Source organism: Catharus ustulatus, chromosome 16 (genome assembly GCF_009819885.2).
Source record: "Catharus ustulatus isolate bCatUst1 chromosome 16, bCatUst1.pri.v2, whole genome shotgun sequence".
Taxonomy (NCBI): Eukaryota; Metazoa; Chordata; class Aves; order Passeriformes; family Turdidae; genus Catharus; species Catharus ustulatus.
Window position 1 is genome coordinate 14717951 of NC_046236.1, and position 26148 is coordinate 14744098.

General features: G+C 49.9%; 2 protein-coding genes across 3 annotated transcripts; one reads left to right on the top strand and one right to left on the bottom strand.

Annotated features, from left to right (window-relative positions):
- The first annotated feature begins 260 nt into the window (after nt 1-260).
- On the top strand, nt 261-13199 carry SSTR5 (somatostatin receptor 5). Of its 2 annotated transcripts, XM_033074602.1 has the most exons (3): nt 261-359; nt 562-847; nt 9343-13199. In XM_033074602.1, the coding sequence occupies exon 3, from the start codon at nt 9416-9418 to the stop codon at nt 10517-10519; it is 1104 nt and encodes a 367-aa protein (XP_032930493.1). In that variant the 5' UTR covers nt 261-359; nt 562-847; nt 9343-9415; the 3' UTR covers nt 10520-13199. The 2 variants fall into 2 exon arrangements, with proteins under 2 accessions (XP_032930493.1, XP_032930492.1); XM_033074601.1 differs by lacking the exons at nt 261-359; nt 562-847 and adding an exon at nt 1792-1861.
- Nucleotides 13200-18607: 5408 nt separating this feature from the next.
- On the bottom strand, nt 18608-25842 carry C1QTNF8 (C1q and TNF related 8). The gene is given in 5 exon segments (XM_033074400.1): nt 18608-19270; nt 21009-21246; nt 25513-25664; nt 25667-25779; nt 25781-25842. Coding segments are annotated over 5 exon segments (1113 nt in total). The 3' UTR covers nt 18608-18722.
- Nucleotides 25843-26148: the final 306 nt, after the last annotated feature.

A 26148-nucleotide genomic window follows, 5' to 3' on the forward strand; every position in this document is an offset into this window, starting at 1 on the left:
AACTCTATTTTTATCGGATGACTGTCCCCATTGTCATGGCGAGAGCAGGCTGGAGTCTCGCTCGCATTTAGCAACCCATGCCCATAAATACATCAGCAGATTGAATTCCAGCCTGACATGCCAGCAGCAGCTCTGCCTCGCTTTTTTTTTTTTAATTTTTTATTTTTTTTCCCCCTCGTTCACACGTCTGACTCAAGCACCCAGCTCTAATTGAAAAGCCTCAACAGAGGATTAAGAGCAGATCCATTATTGCCAGCGCGATGCTCTGTGCATGCTGATGAGGACGGGGCTGCCACAAGGAGCTCGGAGCTGCTCTGAGCCCCCCAGCCTGCCCAGAAATTGGGGTGAAAACACTTGAGGTGATGTCTGAGCGGTGTTTGAATGGGTGACAGCACAGGGAGGGTGCGGGGAGGAGGGGGCAGAGCTCTGCCTCGCTTTTGTCGCACCTGTTGCATCGCAAATCGCTCCAAACCCCAAACACCTCGTCCCCTCCCTGCCCAGGGAGTTCAGAGGGATCGGACCCAGCTCCCCTCTCAGCCTGGATCCTCATCTCCCCTCCAGGGAGCGATTTTGGGGGCTGACTCGGAGCCAGCCGGAGGAAAAGCCCCGCACATGGGTCCCGCTCTGCAGGGACAGGCTGGACGCGACCTTGGCCCTCGGGGGTGTCAGAGCCCTCCCGCTGGCCCCGGACCGAGCCCGGGCTCGGCTGCGGTGTTTGGGGTCGGGAAAGGGCTCGCTGCCATCCTGAGGGAGGATCTGGAAGGATTTCTCGGGGCTGGACAGGAGCTGGAGCCGGGGGAATGAGGAGAGGAGCCCGCACCTGGAGGGGCTCAAACGCCGGGGCCGGGTAAGGAGAGCCCGGGGATGGGAATGGGAACAGGGAATGGGGACAGGGATGGGAATGGGAACAGGGATGGGAATGGGGACAGGGATGGGAATGGGAACAGGGATTGGGGACAGGGATGTGGGACAGGGATGGGAATGGGAACAGGGATGAGGGACAGGGATTGGGGACAGGGATGGGAATGGGAACAGGGATGGGAATGGGAACAGGGATTGGGGACAGGGCTAAGGGACAGGGATGGGATGGGATGGGATGGGATGGGATGGGATGGGATGGGATGGGATGGGATGGGATGGGATGGGATGGGATGGGATGGGATGGGATGGGATGGGATGGGATGGGAGTGGGGGACAGAGATGGGGAACAGAGATGGGAACAGGGATGGGGGATAGGGATTGGGGACAGGGATGGGGGACTGGGGTGGGGAACAGGGATGGGAACAGGGATAGGGACAGGGATGGGGAACAAGGATGGGGGCACAGGGACAGGGATGAGGAACAGGGATGGGAACAGGGATTTGGGAACAGGGATGGGGAGTGTGGCAGAGGCAGGGGAGAGGGACACAGATAAGAAGGGGACAGAACAGGTCAGGACATCCCCGAGCTTGGGGAGAGAACACAGGGATGGAAAGCGGGGAACAGAGGATGGGACAGAGATATGGAAAAGGGGACGAAGAGGGGACGCAGCGACACGGGGAGGCGGCACAGACGGGGGGAGGGAGCTCAGCGATGAGGAGGGGGCACAAAGGCGAGCAGGTGGCACAGACACGAGCAGGTGGCACAGACACGCGGGGGCACCGGCGGGCACAGCATCGCTGCTCGGCGCTCCCGCTCCCCGCAGCGGCTGCTCCAGCCCAAGTTGGCGAGCAGGGGGCGGCCCCAGGGCTGCGGCACCCCCGGCCCCGCCGAGCCCCATCGCTCCTCCCGGGGGAGCGGCCACAGCGCGGGGAGCGCTCCCGGAGCGGCTGCGGGAGAGGGAGGATCCTGCTCCAGCCGGAGAGCAGCCCTGGAGCCGCAGGTAACCATGGCCGGGAGCCGGGAACGGAGCCGGGGATGGAACCGGGAAAGGAGCCGGGAAAGGAGCCGGGGATGAAGTCGGGGATGGAGCCGGGATGGAGCCGGGATGGAGCTGGGATGGAGTCGGGATGGAGCCGGGGATGCAGTCAGGATGGAACCGGGATGGAGCGGGGAAAGGAGCCGGGATGGAGCCGGGATGGAGCCGGGATGGAGCTGGGATGGAACCGGGAAAGGAGCCGGGAAAGGAGCCGGGATGGAGCCGGGGATGGAGCCGGGATGGAGCTGGGATGGAACCGGGAAAGGAGCCGGGAAAGGAGCCGGGATGGAGCCGGGGATGGAGCCGGGATGGAGCTGGGATGGAACCGGGAAAGGAGCCGGGAAAGGAGCCGGGATGGAGCCGGGGATGGAGCCGGGATGGAGCCGGGGATGGAGCCGGGATGGAGCCGGGGATGGAGGGGGAACGGAGCTGGGAAAGGAACCGGGATGGAGCCGGGAAAGGAGCCGGGATGGAGCCGGGATGCGGGGAACGGGAAACCGGAGCGATCGCTGCGGAGCGGATGCGGACGGGACAGGAGTGGGGGTCGCTGGGCTGAAGGAGGCACCGGAGCCGTCGGTCCTGCTGGTGGAGACGCCGGATTTGCGCTTCTGAGGGGGAATTTGGGGCTGGAGAGAGGAGAGACCCCATCCTGATGGGGGGATGGCGAGGGGGGACCCTCCGGACAATGGGGTGACCCGTCCTGGCTGGGGATACCCTGGAGGGTCCCTTTGGGTTTGGGGTGCCCCATCCTGGGTGGAAGTGCTCCTGGCCGTGGGATGATGGCGCGTTTGGAGCAGGAGCAGCTCGGAAGGGACACGAAAGGGACACGACAGGGACCTGCGGGAGGGAGGTGCGGGCACCGCGGGGATGTGGCAGAGCCCTGGATGGGGCTCAGGGAGCGATCAGAGCTCTGGGATCAAACTCGGCAGGGCGTGCAGGGGCTGGGAGGTGCTCCAGGGGGCTCAGCGAGCAGGGATGGCAAGGTCAAGGTGACATCGGGGGGGTCGGGTCAAGGTGACATCGGGGGGATGAGGATGGGGCTGGGCTGGGTACCTGCAGCTCCCAGCCCCGGTGCCCGGAGCTTGGCATGGAAGAACAAGAAAAGAACAGCCGGGCTCGGGTGGTTTGGGCTCAGACAGAGACTTTTTGTAGCTCTGGAGAGGAGGAGACCCCCGGGTGAAAACCCAAAGCTGCTCCCAGGGTGCCTGAGGGTCCCCCAGGTGCTGGGGACAGTCCCCAGGGCTCGGTGGCTGCAGTGGAGCTGCAGTTCTGGGGTGGGATGGATCCAAACCAGGCACCCCAAATCCTGGAATTTCCCCCCTCTGAGGCTCCTTTTTGGGAGTTGCTGTTCCTGAGCTCCTTCCCTGCTGGGTTGGGGCTGTTCCTGCTCTCCCCCAGCTGGAATTCCAGCTCCTCACCCCTCTGGAGCATCCCTGTCCTTGGATCTCACAGAGGAAGGGAGGAAATGAAACCTTGGGGAAACCCCTGGGATTGGGGATGGGCTGGAGATGGAGCCGCGTTCGGGAGAGCAGAGATGGAGCTCCAGACCTCACCTGGGGTGGCTTAAATCTGGGAGCACACCCAGTTTAATTCTGGGATCAAACATGGTTTGAATCTGGGACCAATTTCAGTTTAAATCTGGGAGCACACCCAGTTTAAATCTGGGCCCAAATTCAGTTTAAATCAGAGAGAAAACCCAGTTTAAATCTGGGAACAAACTCAGTTTTAATCTGGGACCAAACCCAGATTAAATCCAGGAGCAAATCCAGTTTAAATCCAGGAGCAAATCCATTTTAAATCAGTGAGCAAACCCAGTTTAAATCAGTGAGTAAACCCAGTTTAAATCCAGGAGCAAACCCAGATTAAATCCGGGGTAAATGCAGTTTAAATCTGGGAGTAAACTCTTCTTAAATCCAGGTGCAAACCTTGTTTAAATCTGGGACCAAATTCACCTTAAATCTGGGACTAAACACATCTTAAATCTGGAACCAATCTCATTATAAATCCAGGCACAAACCCAGTTTAAAGCTAGGAGCAAACCCATCTTAAATTTGGGACCAAACCCACCTTAAATCAGATCTAAACCCATCTTAAATCCAGGCACAAACCCAGTTTAAACCTGGGACCAAAGCCAGCAGCTTTTTGCTTTCCTCGAGTGTTGGTGTGGCAGGAGTAGCTCAGCCCGAGTGAGTAATCCCTGAGTAAGACTTCAACGGGTTTGGGGAGGAAAAAAAAAGAATTCAGCAAATATTTGATGGGATGTTTTATGAGCTGTTTGCTCCTAAAAATAGGAGCAGCTTCCCAGGTGCTCTGGGAAACCCTGGCATGAGCAGAACAAGGCGGTGCCAAGGTGAAAATACAATTCTGAAAGATTTTTTTAGGGTTAAAAGTGGGAAGGAGTTGTTGAACTTGGAATTCAGCTGATCAGTGTTTAGTCCCAGTTCAGAGAGTGGAAGAAGAGGAGCAATTTCATGTGAGAAAGTTTGGTTTTCAGCAGGGAAAAAAAATCCATCCTTTGTTTTTTTGGGGCAACAAATTCCCTCTGAGAAGCATCAAAGGTAGAATCTGAGCTGATTCCTTCGATTTTTTTTTTTAAACTCCAGGTGCTGGGATGGGGCTGGGAAAGGGAAAACCGAGGTGTCCCTGCTGTGTGGGAGCTGCTGGGCTGGAACAGAACATTTGTATCGCTCAGGAGCTGGAGCAGCTCTCAGGGTGATGCTGCATTTCCCTGCTGCTCCCACCCAGATTTCCCGGGATTTTTGAGTTATCCCAGAGCTCCCCAACTCCCTCCCTTCCCTGCCTGCTCCAAATCCCAGCAATGAGGCCCCAGGGGAAGCAGCAGGTGATGAACGCTCAGCTCCAAAAGGGAAAAATTGTTAAAAACCAGGAATTTATTGCAGCCAGCTCCACGGGATGGGAGCTCAGCTGCAGGGAGACAATTCCTGGAGAGTTCTCCCGATTTTTTTTTTTCCTCCCAAGACTGTTTGAAAAGCCTGGATTCCCGTTGGGTGTGTTATCCTCAATTATCCTGTGGCTGGAAGCAGCAATCTGCCATCCTGGTGCTGTAATTCCATTCCCAGCAATTATCAGGGATGAGAGAGTGATGATTCCAGGGGGAAACAGGCAGAGGGATCCAATCCAGCCTTGGAAAATCAGGTTTCCTGCAGCAATTCCTGCCTGATCCCCGCCTCACTCTCATGCAATGCTCCCCACCGAGTTATTTTTATTTTCCTGCTGTGACCAGAGCCAGGGGAAACTTCAGCCTTGATCTGTTTGGGCATTTTTAATTTTCAATTAAAAATTTTAATGCAATTTTAGACGTTTGTTTTTCCTTAGGTTTGGGATGGTTTTTCAGTCGCTGTTCTGTTAATTTCTGGGGTTTTTTTTTTCAGCCAGGTTTATTTAGGAATTTGCACAAATGTGAAATTTTAACACCATAACACCTCTGCTATTTATTCCCTGAATATTTTTTTTGGGGAAGCAGGGACAGAGATAAATTCAGCTGCTGTGGATGTTGATTTTTTTCCTGGATGCTGCTCTGTTAAAACTTGGAATTCTGTCAGGGATTGCTCCTCAGTTTTAAGCAGAAAACCCAGAATTTATGGACAATCCCATGGTGGGGGCTTGGAAATCAAAGGGGGAAAAAAAAGCTGAATGAGAAGAAATCCCCTGGAGGCGTGTTCGTTATTAATCCCTTAATTAAGAACACCAAACAAAGCTATGAGGGATCAATCAGCACGTCTTAATTACCTCTAATCATCATCTTTAATCACCCTGTGTGGAGTTTCAGGGTCGTGGTGACAGAAGGAGCTGAGACCAAACTGTGCTGGTGAGGGACAAATTGTCACCTGGATGGGGGGGAAATTCCCTGTGCTCTTCCAGGCCAGGAAAACATGGATTTACAGCTGGGCAGGGCTGGTTTTTCCAGGAAAAATCCTGGAATTCTGGTGGCTGCAAGGAAAAAGGGTGAGGGTGAGGATCTGGGCTTGGTTTGGAGATTTGGGGGGGATTTTAGGATGTCAAATTCTGGGAATGGGGAAGGTCCAGATGGATGAAAATCCTCCCTGGTGCTGGAAACAGCAGGGAAGAGTTGGAAGGTTTCACATCAGAGCCTTTGGAAATGGATTTTCCCTTGGGAAATGCACTGGGACATCCCTGGAGTTCCCCACACCCAGCCTGGACACTTGGAGAAGTTTGGGATAATGGGAGGTGCCCATGGATGAGCTCGAAGGTTCCTTCCCACCCAAACCATCCCAAGGTTCTGGGATTCCCTTCCCAACCCCCTGGGGATGACAGGGAATGTTGTACAATCCCCAGGGAAAGGTGAAAATTCCCACAAGGTTTTGGAAGAGCCCCAAACCCCTGAGGTGACAAAGTGTCCCTGACTCCAGGAAAAGTCTGGCTGCTGAGGGAACCTGTGCATGGAAAACTCACCCAAGTTCTCCATGGAAATCCTCTGGAATGCCCATGGGTGGCTGGGGAGCCCTCTGCAAACAGGAGGAGAAATTGGAATTATCCAAAGGGAAGAGCTCCTCTTTCCAAGGCCCAGGACTGAAGTTGTTGTGAATCCAAGGATGTCCCTGTGGGAAAAGGGACTTTGGAAAATGTGTCCTTTCCCTTTTTTTAGAGGCTGAGCCATCCACGACTGCCCCTCCTGAGCTTCCCTGCTGAGCTCCAGATTCTTTCCATTCCCTTTTCCATGCTCAGGTGGAAAATTGGGGTTTTGGGCCCAACCTGGGTAAGCTGAGCTTGTCTGGGCAGAACATTCCCGATCCCAGCACCTTCCCAAGGAGGCAGCTCCGTGGATTTGGGTTTATAAACCCTGGGTGCCCCATCCTGCATCCCCTTCAGGGATCCCGTGGGGTCACAGCAGCAAATGGGAATTTCCAGCCAACACTGAGGGGTCCCAGCTTTGGCTTCTCTCAGAATTCCCCCATAAATAACCTGAGATTTGCTGCAACTCAGCGTTTCAAAATGAGTGGAAGATCAGGATTTAAAAATCCACTTTTTTAGCCAGAACTGGATTTTCATTTATTATTTTACCCAAGCACTGGAGTTTTCCTTTGTTATTTTATCCAAGCACTGGAGTTTCCCCTTTTTTTATTTTTAAAATTTTTATTACTATTATTATTATTATTATTATTATTATTATTATTATCTATTTTATCCAAGCTCTGGAGTGAGTGTCCCCTTTTTAATTTATTTTTAAATTTTTTTTAAAATTTTTGATTTATCCAAGCTCTGGAGTTTCCCTTTGTTATTTTATCCAAGCACTGGAATTTTCCTTTTTAATTTTTTTTATTTTTTTAAAATTTATTTATAAATTTTATCCAAGCTCTGAAATTTCCTTTTTTATTTTAGCCAAGCTCTGGAGTGTTCCTCTTTTTATATTATTCTTTTTTTTAATTTTATTTTTACTTTTTAAAATTTTTTTTTTAGCTTGTTTTGTTTTGTTTTAATTTTATCTAAGCTCTGGAGTTTCCCTTTGTTGTTTTATCCAAGCACTGTAGTTTTCCTTTCTTTTTTTTTTTTTATTTTATCCAATCTCTGACCCACTCCTGTTTAATTTTCAAACAGCTTGGCTGAGCTCTGCCTGCAGTGGGACATTGGGAATCGCAGGGATGCTCCCAACACCTAAACCCCAAATTTTCCAGCAGCACCTGCAGCTCCTCCTGCCCCATCCTCAGGACCTGGAGCTCCTGCAGCTCCCTCAGCTCTCCCTGCACCCCCGATTTCCCAATCCCCTCCCAGCCACGTGAGACACCCACTCCCCATCTGCCATCCCCAAAGCAGCTCGGCTCATTTGTGATTCCTCCCGGGACTCCTCCTCTCCCCCAGGTTTTCTCACCCCAGGAGAAAGCCCAGCCACCCATGGAGGTGGATTTCTCCTGGAGACAAGGAGTTTTTCCAGCCCTGTGGGCTGGGTGTTTGTCATTCCACATCCAAACCCCCGGCTTGTTGTGGGGATCTGATCATCAGGTGATGGGAGCAGAAATTGCTGGGTGCTTCTTCCACCCTCAGCAGGATTTGGTGCTTTAAATCTCCATTTTTATATAAATCTCTATTTTTCTAAGTTTCTCCACCTGGTAAACACCTACTTTGAAGCCCACTCTGACAAAAATATGGGAAAATATTCCTGGGAATCAAGCAGACCACGGGAAAGGGGTGTTGGAAATTTTCCACCTTTTTCAGAATAGCTGGTAAAATTTATTCCACCTTCAAATGTACTCAGCTGTCCTGGAGCTGCCCACTGCAACCTGGATTTCCTGCAGGAAAAAAGGGATTTTTGGGATAAAAAACAGCTCAGGATGAGAAGAGAGGCTGCAGGAACACAAAAAATACTTTTGAGGGATGACAAAAAGGAGTTTATTCCTTCCCTTCTCTGTGCACACACCCTGACCTGCTGGGGAAGGTCTCAGGCATGATCATTTCTGTCTTGGAGCTCAGGGATTTTTTCCCAAGAGTTTTCCATTTTTATGGAAAGTTTTATTTCCTTCCTTGATCCCAGTTCCAATCCCAACACCTTCCACTATCCCAGCCTTGGACACTTCCAGGGATCCAGGGGCAGCCACAGAATTCCATCCCAGAGCCTCCCCACCCTTCCAGGGAAAAATCCATCACAGTTACACCCAGCCCTGGATTCTGGGAAAATGAAACCAAGCCTGGGATCTGCTGGGATGAGCACTGGGATCCTCCCATTGCGCAATTCCTTCCTTGGGAATTGATCCCATCCCATCCCATCCCATCCCATCCCATCCCATCCCATCCCATCCCATCCCATCCCATCCCATCCCATCCCATCCCATCCCATCCCATACCTGGCTGAATAATTCAACCCCAAATCCCGAACAAAAGAGAAAATGGAAGTGATTGTAAAAGTGATTGTAACTCTTCCTGCCTCTCTTTTCCTTGAACTTTTAAATTTTTGTATTTTGAATTTTTCTTTTAGGAACAAGATGCCCGTGAAGTTTGGTCTTTCTTAAGAGGGGAAAAACCACAGAGAGAAAAAAATACAAAGCCAACCATTTCAAATTTTGAAATTCTGAGATTCTGTATTTTGAATTTTTCTTCTAAGAGCACAATGCCCGTGAAGTTTGATTTCTCTTAAGAGGAAAAAAAAATGGAGAGAAAAAAACCCAGAACCAACCATTTCAAATTTTGAAATGTTGAGTTTTGTGTTTTGAATTTTCCTTTTAGGAACAAGATGGCCATGAAGTTTGAGCTCTCTTAATAGGGGAAAACCATGGAGAGAAAAAAAAAAGAAAAACAACCATTCCAAATTTTAAAATTTTGAGGTTTTTTATTTTGAATTTTCCTCCTAGGAACAAGATGCCCTTGAAGTTTAATCTCTCTTAAGAGGAAAAAAAATTATGGACAGCCAAAAAAACCCCAACCATTTCAACTTTTGAGATTTTAAATTTTCATATTTTGAATTTTCCTCCTAGGAACAAGATGCCCACGAAGTTTGATCTCTTTTAAGAAGGGGAAGAACCACGGAGAGAGAAGAAACCCCAAACCATGGATCCTTTGTACTTCCCCAGCCCGGAGTGGACGCCGGGCGAGGCGAACTCCTCCGTGCTGCCCAACGCAACGGAGAACGGGACGCTGGCGGAGCCGGCGCCGTTCCCGTACATCCACAAGGTGCTCATTCCCATCTGCTACCTGCTGGTGTGCGCCGTGGGGCTCAGCGGCAACGCCCTGGTCATCTACGTGGTGCTGCGCCACGCCAAGATGAAAACCGTCACCAACATCTACATCCTCAACCTGGCCGTGGCCGACGTGCTCTTCATGCTGGGGCTGCCCTTCCTGGCCACCCAAAACGCCATCTCCTACTGGCCCTTCGGATCCTTCCTGTGCCGCCTGGTGATGACCGTGGACGGCATCAATCAGTTCACCAGCATCTTCTGCCTGACGGTGATGAGCATGGATCGCTACCTGGCCGTGGTGCACCCCATCAAATCCACCAAGTGGAGACGGCCCAGGGTGGCCAAGCTCATCAGCGCCACGGTCTGGACCTTCTCCTTCTTGGTGGTGCTGCCCGTGATCATCTTCTCGGACGTGCAGGAGGATTTCCAGACGTGCAACATGAACTGGCCGGAGCCGGTCAACGTCTGGTCGGCGGCGTTCATCATCTACACCTCGGCGCTGGGCTTCTTCGGCCCTTTGCTGGTCATCTGCCTGTGCTACCTGCTCATCGTGGTCAAGGTCAAGTCCTCGGGGATCCGCGTGGGCTCCACGCGGCGCCGCAGGTCGGAGCGCAAGGTCACCAGGATGGTGGTGATCATCGTGGTGGTCTTCGTGTTCTGCTGGCTGCCCTTCTACACCATGAACATCGTCAACCTGATCTTCATCCTGCCCGCAGACCCCGTCCTGGAGGGGCTCTACTTCTTCATGGTGGTGCTGTCCTACGCCAACAGCTGCGCCAACCCCATCCTCTACGGCTTCCTCTCCGACAACTTCAAGCAGAGCTTCCAGAAGGTTCTCTGCCTGCGGAAGGGCGATGGAGCGGAGGATGGAGACCCCGTGGAGCACAGGCAGGAGAACAGCAGCCGCCTGCAGGAGTCCATGCTGACCCAGAGGAACGTGGAGTTCAACGGGCACATGCAGACCAGCAAGGTCTGAGGGCATGGCCTGGCACTGCAGAGTGGCCTGGAGGACTTGGGGACATCAATAAAGGCATGGCCTGGCACTGCAGTGTCCCCTGGAGGACTTGGGGACATCAATGAGGGCATGGTCTGGCACTGCAGTGTCCCCTGGAGGACTTGGGGACATCAATGAGGGCATGGTCTGGCACTGCAGTGTCCCCTGGAGGATTTGGGGACATCAATGAGGGCATGGCCTGGCACTGCAGTGTCCCCTGGAGGATTTGGGGACATCAATAAAGGTGTGGCCTGGCACTGCAGTGTCCCCTGGAGGATTTGGGGACATCAATGAGGGCATGGCCTGGCACTGCAGAGTGGCCTGGAGGACTTGGGGACATCAATAAAGGCATGGCCTGGCACTGCAGTGTCCCCTGGAGGATTTGGGGACATCAATGAGGGCATGGCCTGGCACTGCAGAGTGGCCTGGAGGATTTGGGGACATCAATAAAGGCATGGTCTGGCACTGTAGTGTCCCCTGGAGGATTTGGGGACATCAATAAAGGCATGGTCTGGCACTGCAGAGTGGCCTGGAGGACTTGGGGACGTCAATGAGGGCATGGCCTGGAACTGCAGTGTCCCCTGGAGGATTTGGGGACATCAGGAAGGGCATGGCCTGGCAGTGCAGTGTCCCCTGGAGGACTCGGGGACATCAATGAGGGCACGGCCTGGCACTGCAGTGTCCCCTGAGGACTTGGGGACACCAATGAGGGCATGGCCTGGCACTGCAGAGTGGCCTGGAGGACTTGGGGACATCAAGGAGAGCTCAGTTCATGCAAAAGGAAAATGTGGAGCTCCAGAAGCTCCAAATACACCCAGAGGGCTCTTCCCTGCTTTTCCCAGCTGGAACTGCCAAGATTTCGTGGTGTCCTTCTGGATCTGACATTTGGGACCATTTTGGGTCCTCCAGGGAATGATTCCCAGGCTTTGTTACCCTCAGAGGTGCAAACAGACACTGAGCCAGCTCTAATTCCCTTGTTAAGCTGGGTTTAAGGCTGCTTTGCACTGCTCTGAGCAGCAAACAGCTCAGGTGGGATCTCTGCGAATTCCTCAAGGGGATTTCTGAAAGGAAAATGAGATTTCTTCAGAGTTTCATGCAAAAAAGGCGCCAGCACTGCTCTGGGAATGGGTTCTGATGTGCTGGGTGCTGCCTTTGCTTTGTTTTCCTGTCATTAACTCATGCCAGGGAGCCAGAACTGTCAGGGACCCTTCAAACACAGCCAGAAAGGATAAAAAAACCAGGATGAGGAAAACATTTCGGAAAGAAATCAATGTACCTGAGACATTTCCACCTTCCCTCTAATGAAATTGTAACCTGTTATTGTGATGTCAGTGCTGATGGCCGTGGGGTCCAGGGGAGATTTTGTGTCCATTCCTTGGTTCTGAGTGTAAATCTGGACTCAAAACTGTGTTTCCAGAAATTAAACTCAGCTCAATCCCCTCTGAGTGTAAGTTTGAACTCAAAACTGCATTTCCAGACCAGGCTCAATCCCCTCTGAGTGCAAGTCTGGACTCAAAACTGCGTTTTCAGAAATTAAACCCAGCTCAATCCCTCCTGACTGCTGAAGTTGCCTGGGTGGCAAAAGGGAGAGGAAATGACTGAACAGCTCAAGGCTGGGGCAGGAAAATCTGCCTTGGAAAGAGAAAGGATTTTAATCAATTCAGATTTCTGGGAGGGACTTAAACCCTGGCTTGGGCAGAGCAAAGAGCATTTCTCCCCAAATCCATGGAATTGGATCAGATCCTTGGAATTAACCAAGGGAAGATTATCCAGGTGGATAAACCTGGGCATTGTTTTCCACACTCTCCAGACTGATCCCACCTCTTTTCCCACTCCCCCAGGTCAGGATTGGGATCTCAATTCCCAGAAAACAGAAATCCCAGCCTGCCCACCCAATATTCCCACTGATGATGCTACAATCCATCTTATTTAAGGTGTAAATTTAGCAAAACTCTCAGCATCCCAGTTCCCTGGAAAATTCCAGCAGCTCCCTGGGGAATTGATGCTTTGGAGGAGTTTGTGTTTTGTTTTTTTTTTCTTTTTCCTGCCCAAAGGAATTTTTTTCTGGGAGCATCTCCTGCAGATCATCTCAGTTCCACACAACTCCACAGGATTCCATCCCCATCCTAAAAAATCTCAGACCCTCTCTGTGCCCTTGGAAGCTCCTCTGGCTTTTCCCTGCATCCCAAACACCACCCCTGGGCTTTTCCTGGCAGCTTGGCAGTGGAATTTTGAGGAGCCAGCTGAGCTGCCAACGTCCCTGCACACATTCCATCAAAACATGTCATCCTTCCACAAAGACTGACAAATTCCTGGGAAAATCTGTCCTCCCAGTCAGCCCTTCCCAGGGAGCTCCAGACAGCACCGACACTCCCCAAATCCCTTTTTTCTTTTTTCACACATTCCAACCCCAATCCCTCAGCCCCAGGCATTGAGTGACATTTTTAATACCTCGACAGACAATCCTCCCATATTCCAGCTTATTCAGCTTTTCCTTTGATTCATCCAAGGATTCCAAATGTTGGCTCTGCTGAAATAAAAATCCACCCACCGGAGGATTGTGGAAAATTTGCTTGGTGCCCACCCGAGCTTCAGGAGGTGGAAAAATCATTTGGATAAAATAAAAATTCAATAAAATAATAAATTAAAAAAACAAACAGGAGTTTCTGTTTGAGGCTCCAGCTGTGAATATTCAATGAGATCCATGGGATAAAGGGAATTCCAGCTGCTGGATACTAAAGGATATGAAGGAACCTTTAGCAACCCTTGGGATACAGGAGCAGTTTCCTTCAGGGATTCACTTTTTATTCCATGACAAATGGGTTTAATTGAGGGGGAAATCATGGATTCAATTTGGAAAAGTGGAATTAGGAGACAGAACTCCAAAGGGCAGAGTCCAGGTGGGAAATTCCTGGGTTGCAGTAGGGTCACCACGGAATCCTCAGGCTTTGGGGTCTCTCCAGGGGAGGAAAAACCCAAGAATGTTCCTGAAGGGTGGAATTTGTCCTGGGGTTTATCACGGGGTTGGTGTTAGGGTAAGAGCAGGGCACACAGGAAAGTTTTCCTCTTTAACTCCCAGTTAAACAGAGCTCTCTGCTCCCTGAGGCTCCAGGGATGGGATTATCCCTGGGATCCAAACATTCCTCAAAACCTGAAATCCCAGTTCCCAGAGCCTTTCCCTGCTCCTGGAGCTGCAGCCAGGCAGGAGCAGCTGATTCCAATCCTGTTATCTATTCCCATGTTGTTTTATTTTATTTTATTATTATATTTTTTTTTTATATTTTATATTTTACGTTCTATTCTATTCTATTCTATTCTATTCTATTCTATGTTATTATTATTATATTTTATTTTATTAATCTATTCTGTTTATACATTATTATCATTTTATTTCATTTTATTTTATTTATATTTTATATTTTGTCCCTCTCCAGTCCCTGGCTCACCTGGAATGTCTCAGCTCACCCCACTCCCAGGCAGCACAAATCCTATGCACAATTCCCGATTCCAGGAGCCAGAAAACACAAATCCTGTGCACAATTCCCGATTCCAGGAGCCAGAACACACGAATCCCGTGCACAATTCCTGACTCCAATAGCCAGAAAACACAAATCCCGTGCACAATTCCTGATTCCTAGAACCAGAAAACACAAATCCCGTGCACAATTCCTGCTTCAGCAGAGGAGAAGCGCTGGCTCCGGGAGCCGTGGTGACAGCAGCTCCCCTGGGCAGGGTAATTAATTAATTATGCATTCCCAGAATTAATGAGAGCATCCTGTTTGCAACCCTGTCCCATTTTTGCACAGATTCCAGCCCCATATGCCGGGTGCCAGACAGGGCTGATGGCCCCGCATCCCACACTTGGAATTATTTCATTTCCCGACGTGTCTGTGCCTGGCTCCTGACAGCAATCAGAGGCATTTCCAAGGAATTAATTCATGGCACTCAATGGGGTTTGGATTTTTCCAGCACGTTTTCAGGGAGGGAAAAGCAGATCCGTGGATTTGTGGTCTGATAAAAAGCCAGAGCTGAGCTGGGCCACACAGAGAGAGGCAGGAAATGGGAATGGAGGGATCTGCATCCCTGGAATCACGGGATCACTGAGCCCATCCCTGCCCAGGTGTCTTTTCAATGCTGGAAAAATCCAGGATTCTGCCTTAAAAGGGATGAAAACACAGAACAACAGGGAAAAATGATCTGGTGGAGGAATTGTTTTGGATTCTTCCTTGTGTGGAAAAAGGGAGTGGTTCCCTGGGAATTCATAGGGATTTGGATCAGCAAAACCCCAAATCCAGTGGCAATTCCTCCGTTTCCTGCATGTGGAATTTCACTCCTGAAATGGGCTTGGGGTGGCTGAGGTTGCAGCATTCCAGCCCTGAGCCAGCAGAGAGGGATTTGTTTCCAGAACCATCAGGAGACGAAGCAATTCCTTGGAGAGCTGATTTTAATGTGATTTTCCCTGGAAATAGCATTAGGCTGTCATTCCCAATGTCTGGCAGGAATTGTTGGGTGCCCAAATTTCTGCAGCAGCTTTTGGCTGGAATACAAATGCAGCTGGGCAGGAAACATCCATGGGTTTGGGAACAGGGAAGAAATTCCTCCTCATCCCAGGGATCTGGCTCATCCTCCCTGTTTGCCCATTCCTGAGGGGATCAATCTCTGCTGGGGCCAAATCCAGCCCTGCAAGGACACAAATCCAGAGTTTTACCCACAGGAGGATCCTACCCTATCAGAATCCCAGAGATTTTTACTGGAAAACCTGGGAGAGAACAGGAAATCTCCCAAAATGAAGCAAGGAGAAGGTGCTGAGGGCAGACAGCACCACATGGATTTGGCTTTTCTGGGAGCTGCTACCTGGATCTTGCCAGGAAAAATAAAAGCACTCCAGAAAATCAGGAGGAGAACGAGGAATCTGAGGATTTACAGGAACAGAGCACAGGAGCAAGAACAGGGAACCCCCCCAGACAAATCCCTCTGCTCATCCTGGGTAGGATGGAGATTCCCAGATTGTCCTGGGTTTAGGAATCACCGTTCCCAACCCGTCCTGGGTTTGGGAATCACCATTCCCAACCTGTCCTGGATTTGGGAATCACCATTCCCATCCTCTCCTGGATTTGGGAATCACCATTCCCAGCCTGCCCCAGGTTTGGGAATTACCACTCCCAGACTCTCCTGGATTTGGGAATCATCATTCCTAGTCTGTCCAGGGTTTGGGAATCACCATTCCCATGCTCTCCTGGATTTGGGAATCACCATTCCCAGTCTGTCCAGGGTTGGGGAATTACCACTCCCAGACTCTCCTGGATTTGGGAATCATCATTCCTAGTCTGTCCAGGGTCTGGGAATCACCATTCCCATGCTCTCCTGGATTTGGGAATCACCATTCCCAGTCTGTCCAGGGTTGGGGAATTACCACTCCCAGACTCTCCTGGATTTGGGAATCATCATTCCTAGTCTGTCCAGGGTCTGGGAATCACCATTCCCATGCTCTCCTGGATTTGGGAATCACCATTTCCAGCCTGTCCCAGGTTTGGGAATCACCATTCCCAGACTCTCCTGGGTTTGAGAATCCCCATTCCCATCCTCTCCTGAGTTTGGGAATCTCCATTCCCAGTCTGTCCAGGGTTTGGGAATTACCATTCCCAGCCTGTCCCAGATTTGGGAATCACCATTCCCATCTGTCCAGGGTTTGGGAATCACCATTACCAGACTCTCCTGGTTTTGGGAATCACCATTACCAGACTCTCCTGGTTTTGGGAATCACCATTCCCATCTGTCCTGGATTTGGGAATCACCATTCCCATCCTCTCCTGGATTTGGGAATCACCATTTCCAGTCTGTCCAGGGTTTGGGAATTACCCTTACCAGACTCTCCTGGCTTTGGGAATCACCATTCCCAGCCTGTCCTGGATTTGGGAATCACCAATCCCAGTCTGTCCAGGGTTTGGGGATCACCATTCCCAACTCATTCTTGACTTGGGAATCACCATTCCCAGCCTGCAGGGAGGGTGTGGGAGGCCAAAGTCTCCATCCAAGCTTTTAGCCGGGATTGCTCCCTGGCTTGGAAGCGCTCTCTGTTTGTTTTCCCACTTTCCCCTCCCATCTCCCGCATTTTCTCCCAGTCCTTGGGAGCGGATAGATCCTCGCCAGAGTCATTAAATCCCATTCCACTCATCCAGAGGCAATCCATTAGCCTGATTTGTTGCCTGGTTTCCTTATCGGCCTCGATGTTATCTGGCTGTTCCTGTTGTAAATCCAAAGTTTCCTCCTGGAGAGGAAGGGAAGAGTTTGCCCAAGGCACCAGTGCCTGTTGTTATTCCTGAGAAAAATCCATCCAGAGGGTTGAAACCACACCCAGACAGGCTCTTTATCCCCAAAATAGGCTGGGAGGAGATGGGAATGAGGGATTGTACCATTCCTGGGATAGAGGGAGAGGAACAACACAGAGCAGAGGGGATTCAAATTGGATTTTAGGGATTCCAACTCTGGAAAAGGGATTTTAAAAGGTGGCAGTGGGAAAATCTTCAGACAGTCAGCTTTTAGAGATTCCAATTAATTCCCAAAAAACCCTCAGCAGGTTGAGATTCCTGGTGGTTCTCAGGCATCTGGATCCTCCTCAGAGACTTTTCCAGGGTCAGTGTGGTGCTTTTAGCTAGGGAATGCAGAAAAACTTATGGAAAAAAGAGAAACACCCCCAGGTACTGAAAGCAAAATCTTTATTTCAGCTACTTTTCCCAAAGCTGGGGGAGGTGAGATCCATGGAAGCATTTTCCTGGCAAGAATTTCCCTGGATTCTTTGTACAAAAGGTTTGGGAAGCAAAGGAGAGAGTGGGAGAAAGTTAAAAAAGGAATGGGATAAAATGATGGGGTTTTGCTGCATGCACCATAATTTTTAGGAAAAGAACCCAAACCCCTAAAAACCACTGCTTGAAGAAAAACTCCTTGTCCTCTCCAGTTTTTCCTCCATTTTCCAGAAATGATGGAGCTCCAAGATGGTAATTTCTGGGAAAAAAAACCCTAAATCCCTAAAAACAAAACAAAAGAAACCCCAAACAAAAAAACCTAAACAAAAAACAAACCAACCAACCAAACAAAAAAAGCCCAAACCATTTTTCTTTCCAGTTTTTTCTCCATTTCCCAGAAATGTTGTTGCTCCAAAATGGGAATGTCCAGATGGGAGCACAGCCTGAAATCCCAGCTTGGCAAATTCCAAATTCCCAGGATTAGTTTTTCTCTGGAGTTTGTGGTTGTACCAAGCTCTGTTTCCCTGGAAAAGCTGCTAAGGGGAGGCTCTAAGTAGCCAAGATTTTTGCAGGAATAATGAAATTCCTTAATTAGCACCTGGTTAACCACTCTGGTCCTTGAGGATAATTATTTAATCATAATTATATTCTAATTATTACAATTTCTTCTCCAAAGCACAGCAAAAGAGGGAGATTTTGCTGCCAACTTGGCAAATTTTTGGGGATGTTCCTGAGGAGCTACACAGGGAGTTGGGAACCTTCTGGAATTTTTGTGCAGGTGGAACAGTCACCTTTGTCCACACAGAAGTGGAAAACCACCCCTCCAGGGGCTGGAAATATTCCAAATGGAATGGAAGATGCAGTGAAAAAAGGGAAAATTTTTGCTGCTGACTTGGCAACTCTTCAGGGATGTTCTTGAAGGGATACACAGAGTTGGAAAACCTCTGGAATTCCTGTGCAGTTAGAACAATCCCCTCTATCTATAAATGAGTAGAAAAACCATCCTTCCAAATATTCCAAATTGAATGGGAGATGTAGAGAAAGAAGGAAAATTTTTGCTGTCAATCAGAAAAACTCCTGGGATGTTCCTGAGGGGCCAAAATGTGAACTGGGAACCTTCTGGAATCTTGTGCAGTTGGAACAGTCCCTTCCATCCATAAATGAGTAGAAAAACCATCCTTCCAAATATTCCAAATGGAATGGGAGATGCAGAGAAAGAAGGAAAATTTTTGCTGTCAATCAGAAAAACTCCAGGGATGTTCCTGAGGGGCCAAAAAGGGAGCTGGGAACCGTCTGGAATTCTTGCACAGCTTGGATCCACGCCGATGTGGAAAAACAACTCTTCCAGGAGCTACAACCATTCCAGATGGAATCAGGGACGCACTTCTAGAGGGAAGACACTGCTGGATGGCCCAAAGCTTCTCCCTGGAGCTGAGCAGCTCCTACTCCAGCGCGGGTTTGATCAGGTACCCATTGAAGATGATGTAAACATCCGACTCCTCGCTGTAAACAGCATTTTCCCTCTCCCTCTTGAACATGCGGACCCAAACCTCATCCCCTTCCTGCAGATCCAGCATCAGGCTCTGGCTCTGCATGATGCTCCTGTCGCTGGGCTGGGCGTACAGGATGGCCACGGGCTGCTCGTTCCTCATCAGGTGCACGTAGGTCTCCTTGAAATTCCAGGTGTGCACGTTGAGGCTGAAGTAATAAACCCCCGGCACGTAGCAGAAGAACTTGCCGGAGAACATGTTGAAGTGCTGGTAGAGGTTGACGAACTCGGTGTCGAAGGTGACGTGCTGGAAGTAGTCGGAGCTGTGCTGGGGCTTGCGGCGGCCCACGGAGAAGGCGGCGAATTGTTGTTTGCAGGAGTGGCCCTGGGGCCCGGCCTGGCCCTTCTGGCCCTTGCGGCCGCTCGGGCCCCGCAGGCCGCGCTGCCCGGCCTGGCCCACGGCCCCCGGCAGGCCCCGCTCGCCCATCTCGCCCTTCTCGCCTGCAGGGTGGGGGAAAAGGGTGTGAGACATGAGGGGATAAAACATGAGGGAAAAGGGTGTGAGACATGGGGGGGAAAGGGTGTGAGACATAGGGGAAAGGGTGTGAGACATGAGGGGATAAAACATGAGGGAAAAGGGTGTGAGACATGGGGGAAAGGGTAAAACATGAGGGAAAAGGGTGTGAGACATGGGGGGAGAGGGTAAAACAAGAGGGAAAAGGGTGTGAGACGGGGGAAAGTGTGTGAGACATGGGGGGAAAGTGTGTGAGACATGGGGGGATAAAACATGAGGGAAAAGTGTGTGAGACATGGGGAAAAAGGGTGTGAGACATGAGGGGAAAGGGTGTGAGACATGAGGGAAAAGTGTTTAAAACGTGAGGGGAAAGTATGTGAAACATGAGGGGAAAGGGTGTGAGACATGGGGAAAAAGGGTGTGAGACATGGGGGAAAGGGTGTGAGACATGGGGGAAAGGGTGTGAGACATGGGGGGATAAAACATGAGGGAAAAGGGTGTGAGACATGGGGGGAAGGGTAAAACAGGAGGGAAAAGGGTGTGAGACATGGGGGAAAAGTGTCAAACATGAGGGAAAAGGGTGGCAAACATGAGGGAAAAGTGTGTGAGACATGAGGGAAAAATGTTTAAAATGTAAGAGGAAAGTGTGTGAGACATGAGGGAAAAGTGTGTGAGACATGAGGGAAAAGTGTGTGAGACATAAAGGGAAAAGTGTGTGAGACGTGAGGGAAAAGTGTAAAACATGAGGGAAAAGGGTGGTAAACATGAGGGGAAATTATGTGAGACATGAGGGAAAAGTGTGTGAGACATAAGGGGAAAAGTGTAAAACGAGGGAAAAGGGTGTGAGACGTGAGGGAAAAGTGTGTCAGACATGAGGGAAAAGTGTAAAACATGAGGGAAAAGTTTGTCAAACATGAATAAAAAGTGTGTCAGACATGAGGGTGGGAATCCCAGATCCCGGGAATGGCCCGGGGATGAGCAGTGGAGGAACTGCTGGTGCATTGTGTGCCCAACCTGGGAATATTGGTCAGATATCAGCAGCTTCCCAATTCCCAGAATGATTAATTTGGGAATATCTGTCAGATATCGCTAGTCCCCCATTCTTCTGAAGGATTAACCCAAGAATATTGATCAGATATCAGCAGTTTCCCAATTTCCAGAAGGAATAATCTGGGAATATTGATCAGATATTAGTACCTTCCACAATTCCCAGAAAAATTAACTTTGGGTCATGTTTGAGCAACACCACATTTTGAGGATCCCTTGATTTTATTTCGGGCACATTTTGGGCACAACCACATATTGGGCACCCCTTGCCCTTTTTGGGGGCATATTTGGGCACCTCCCCATTTTGGGCAACTCTTGACCTTATTTTGGGCACTTATGGGCACCCTTTGACCTTATTTTGGACACCTTTGGGTACCCCTTGACCTTGTTTTGGCATTTTTGGGGCACATTTGGGCACCCTTTAACCTCATTTTTGGGCACCTTTGATCACCACCATGTTTTGGGTATCCCTTGTCCTTATTTTAGACACCTTTGGGCACAATCATATTTTGGGCACCTCTTGACCTTATTTTTGTCACCTTCACGTACAACCACATTTTGGGCACCCTTATTTTGGACACTTTTGGGCACATTTTGCCCTTTGCTCTGATTTTTTTGCCGGATTTCACCGCAGGAAAGGCCCAAAGGAGGAACAGGCCGGGAACGAGTTGCACCCACCTTTGAGGATGGTGATGTCGATGGTGGGCTGGATTTTGGGCAGGGAATATCGGGGCTCTCCGCTCATCCTGGCGGATCTTTGGGACAGGATGGACACGGGCTGCTCCGAGGGCCCGCAGCACCTGACGCACGACAGGCGCCGCCTGGGCAGCGCCTGCTCCGGCTGGGATCCGGCATTCCCGGCGGAAAACGGGAGCAGCAGGAGCAGCAGGAGCACGGAGCTCATCCTCGGGAGCAGCTGGAGAGGAGAGGGAACACAAACCATTAACGGGGAGATCCCAATCAGGGCCACCTGGCCAGTGCTTTCCTTGGGGTTAATGATTAACGGATCCCGGGAGACTCCGGGTGGGAACGGTTTCCCAAAAGGCAATTCCTGGCTGGCGTTACCCGTGACAGCTGCCAAGAGACACCAGGTCAACAAAGGAACTGGGGGGAACAAAAAATCCCAAGCCAAACAAAACCTGCTGGGAGCAGAAGCTCTGCTGGAAAAGCTCTTGGAACAACCCCTAGGGAAAATGTCTGGAGGAAAGACAAAAGCGATGCCCTGCTGGTTTGTTTGGTGTGTCAATATAAAAAAAAAATTCAAAATTAAGGGCAAAATATTTATTTAAATATAGACCCCAATCCTGATTTTGTTGGGGGAGGAAAGATCCCAGAAGAAAAACAAAACAAGAAGAAATCAAAAGCATCTCTCTCTTTAAATGCTCTCCACCAGCCTCTTGCTGGTGACTTCTTTCCATGCTTTATCCATTCCCATATTCTCTTCCAATCTGAATTCCTGAGTGTATTTTCCAGTTTGATTTTCCCGTGTGTGGAATGGAAACCCAAAGAGCAGCACCAAACTGGACCAAAGTGGGATTTGCTCTCCAAATGAATTTTTTTTTTTTTCCATCTGCTGCTGGTGAGCTCCAAAGGTTCTGGATGCTGGGAAAAATCCAGGGAGAAAATCTCTCAGGTGGGGGAAAAAGAGGAATTTCTCACTGACCTGTTCCTAAAGAAAATTTGAGCTGATACTGGGAGAAATCCAGGGTGAAAAATCCTCCTTTTTTCTCCATCTGAGGCATTTTTTCTATGGATTTCTCCCAGATTCAGCTCAATCCTCTCTCAGGAACAGGCCAGAGAAAATTCCTTTCTTTTTCACCTGTTCCTGGGAGGGATTGGAGATGGACACTGGGAGAAATCCAGGGAAAAAAATGCCTCAGATGGAGAAAAAAGAGGAATTTTCTCTGGCTCCTCTCTGACCTGTTCCCAGGGAAGGATTGGAGCTGGAGATTGGCCACTCATCCCCATTCCATGTGTAATTAGTGTCATTCCACTGATTGCAGTGGAGCCTCATCCAGGACAGATTTCTTGGGTCGATGCCTCCGTGGATCTTCTCCAAAGTCCAATTAGTGAGATGGACTCAGGCTGACCCCAGGCTGGGAATGGCTCCTCTCCCACCAGCTGGAATTCCTGGAATGGGTCAGGAAGGCGGGGTTGGATGGCCTGGATTTCATTGAGTTTGATTTAATGGATTTCATTGGAAATGCAGGGTTCATGGATTTCATGGATTTTATCGGAAATCCAGGATTCATGGATTTCATGGATTTCATTGGAAATCCAGAACTCATAGATTTGATTTCACGGATTTCATTGGAAATCCAGGATTCATGGGTTTGATTTCATGGATTTCATTGGAAATCCAGGATTTATGTATTTCATTGGAAATCCAAGTTGCATGGATTTCATGGATTTCATTCCATGGACACCCTGAGGTAAAGGAGGGGAGGAGGGAGAACTTCCAACCTTGGAGCTTCTTCCGTGGGAATACAATGAGCCTGGGAGGGAAAAAGGAGGAAAAACCTGTCAGGAATGGGATTGGACCAGCATTCCTGGGAAATGTATTTTTCCCTTTCTTCCCTGCTCCACAGGAAGTGTCAGTCACACCTTTCCAGTTTCCAGGAAATCCAAGAAATCCTTATTATCAGGAAAATAATGACTTCCCCTCTGAGAGCAGGGAATGTTCTTTCCTGAAATCCATCAGAACTGGAAATACCTTTGGATTTGTAATTGTGCCTCATCCCAGTAGTAGCTGGAGGAGGGATCAATCCCCCTTTTCCATCAGCATTCATGCCTTGAATTCCATGGAATTAAATATTTTTCAATTTCCATTAGTTTTTAAAGCCATCTTGGAGTTTCCAACCAGGAATGGAAACACAGGAAGATTAAATGGGCAGAAATTCCTAAAAAAACCAGCCCAGGATGGTCTTGGAGGGCTTTTCCAACCTCAGAAATTCCAGGATTCCCTGAGCCACGCTCTGAATTCCTGCTGATATTTTCCTTCCCGTTATTCCTAAGGGTTCACTTGGAAAAAAAAATCCATTACTATCCTTGCTTTAAATTCATGGACAACACCAAGCACTGCTCCTTTTAATTCAGGACAAATCTTGATTAAAACCCCACAGCTCAACCCAAAACCTTGATGGAAAACTCACGGATGCACCAGCCCCGAAGCTCAGCACCATTCCAGATGTGGGAAATATTCCAGTTGTGCCTTTTTTACCTTTTTTATCTTCTCACAAACTTCTCAGGGCTCCGGAGCTCCTTGGGTCGGGAGCAGTAGGAAACGAGGCATCCTCAGGGCTGGATTTTCCAGACACTGCGCTTCCTCTCGGAAAGGATTTCTCCAGAATTTGTTTTATTTTCTCCCTCAGGAGGATCTAAAATTTCTTAGTGGGCAGCTCCTTGTGGAAAAGCCCAAAACACTGGAGGAGTTTGTGCGTTTTCCAAGGAAAATGCTGCTGGATTCCGGTGCTGAGCTCTGGCAGCTCCTGTCGGACAAAATATCCCGGAGATCCTTCAGGGGCTGGTCTGGGGCAGAAGTGGTTTGAGAACTCCCAGGCAGGAATGTTTACATCCCAAAAAGGAAGTGGGTTAGGAATTCCCAGAGCCTGTCATGGTTGGAGGATGAGCGATGTCCCTGTCCGGGTGTTTATCCAGCCCTGGGATGATGGAGAAGAGGGGCTGGAAGTGCTGCTGGAGCTGTGGGAGAGGCAGGGAAGGAGGGAAAGCCGGGATCCAGCCTGGAGAGATCCAGCATGGAGAGATCCTGCCTGGAGACATCCAGGAGTGGAGCTGCAGCTGGATTTGCAGTGCCTGGGTGAATATTTATCTGGGAATTTGCAGCTCCTTCTCCAATTATCCGGTTCATTTTTAATTTTCTGGTGCTTTTTTCATTTCCAGTGGGGGTGATTCCCTGAATTCCTCAATCCTGGGAGAAGCCAGCCCTGAGCAGCAACCACTGGGGTGCTCACCTGCTGGGAATTCACTGGGAATTCACTGGGAATGGGAAGAGATGAGGAAATATCCCTGCACACCTGGGGGATTGGGTGGATTGAACACAACTCTGTGGATTGAGCACAATTCCATGGATTTAACAAAATTCCATGGATTGAACACAACTCCACGGATTGAACACAACTCCATGGATTGAACACAGTTCCATGGATTTAACACAATTCCATGGATTTAACACGATTCCATAGGGGTACTGAGGGAGGAGAGGCTGTGCCTGAATGGAAACATTCCCGTGCTCCTGGATTCCTGCAAATTCCCAAGGTTCCACCCTGCTCTAGCAGAAGGATAATCATGATTCCCAAGGGAACAACTTTTCCCTTTTTTCCTTCTTTTTATCCCAAGATTCCACCTTGCCTTGCATGGACAGGGAGCAGGATGATATTCATGATTCCCTTTTTTCCTTTATCCCAGCGTTCCACCCTGCCCCGGGACAGGGAGGATCATCCCGATTCCCAAGGGATCAGCTCTCCCCTCTCTCCTCCGTGTCCCTACCACACCTCTGACTCCTGCAGTGTCCTGGAATTGTCTCTGCTCCAGTCTGGGCGGCTCCCTGGCAGAATTCCCGGCTCCCGAGCCAGCCCAGTCGGTGATTCAGCAGGAATTACAGTAAAAGTCATTCCCAGGGCAGCTTCTCCCGCAGGACAAACCCCCCTGATCCCTCCCTCACCCTTCCCGATGGAAAAGCAGCTTTCCCGGGATTTGCCAGGGCTGGGAATTCAGCGAGAAGCCGAATCGGGGTTGTCCCTGCAGACAAAATCTCGGGTGGGATTTTCCCACCGGGATCCCGCCTGGATGCCGCTCCCATCCCGGAGCGAGCAGCACATTCCAAAGGGCTGGAGAAGCGCAATTCCCTGGAATTTTCCACGCCTGTAGAGACTCCCAGGAACGGCTCCTTCCTGCCCTGAGTCCTGCGGCCACATCGGGTCCATCCCCATCCCACCGGGAGCAGCATCCCGCTGGGAAAGCTCCGGCCTGGGGTGTCCAGGGACACCAGGATCCCTTATCCCAAGATAATGGGATGGGGAATTTGAACTGGGACAAATTCAAGCGTGCCCAGCACTTCCAGAAGTTCTCATTCCTGCTTTTCCCTGCTCAGCAGGGTGGGAATGCCGTGATCCCACAGGGGATTTTATCCCTTTATCCCTGTATCCCGATCCCTGTAACTCACCTCGTCCCTCAGAATCCCTGGATTTTCCTTCCCTTATTTCCCTATTCCTCAGCTGCTGCTGCAGTTTTTCCGTGCTGGGATCCAAGAGAAACACGGAAAGTCGTGCTGGATCCTTAGGAAACCTTGGCAAATGGAATTTTTTTTCCCCCCGTTTTTCTTTGCTTGCACCAACTTGTGCCGGGCTCCTGCGCCTTTGTCCCGCTCTGGTTTCCTCAGGATTCGCTGCCAGTCTGGAATTCCGCAGGGCCTCTCCCAGGGATGGAAATACAAAGTGAAAAAAAATTGGGATTTAAAAAAAAAGAAACGCCACTACAGAACCCAAAACCACATCCAGAGTTCGAGCCAAGAGGGAAAGTGCTGGGATCATATGGAAAGAATTTTTCTTTGGGACATTTCGGCATCTTTTTAAGCAGGAGAAAGGAAAAAAAGGAAAAAAAAAGAAGCTGCAATAAAAACTCCGGGATTTGTGCATGAGCTGGAAAAGCAGGAATGGCTTTGAGGTGAAAGAGGGGAGATGTGGATGGGATTTGGGAAGAAATTCTTCCCTGGGAGGGGCTGCAATGGAATTCCCAGAGAAGCTGAGGCTGCCCCTGGATCCCTGGGAGTGTCCCAGGCCAGGCTGGGTTTGGAGCAGCC

Excerpts from the sequence above, each read along its gene's own strand:
- SSTR5 (XM_033074602.1), top strand. The coding sequence starts at position 9,416 with ATGGATCCTTTGTACTTCCCCAGCCCGGAGTGGACGCCGGGCGAGGCG.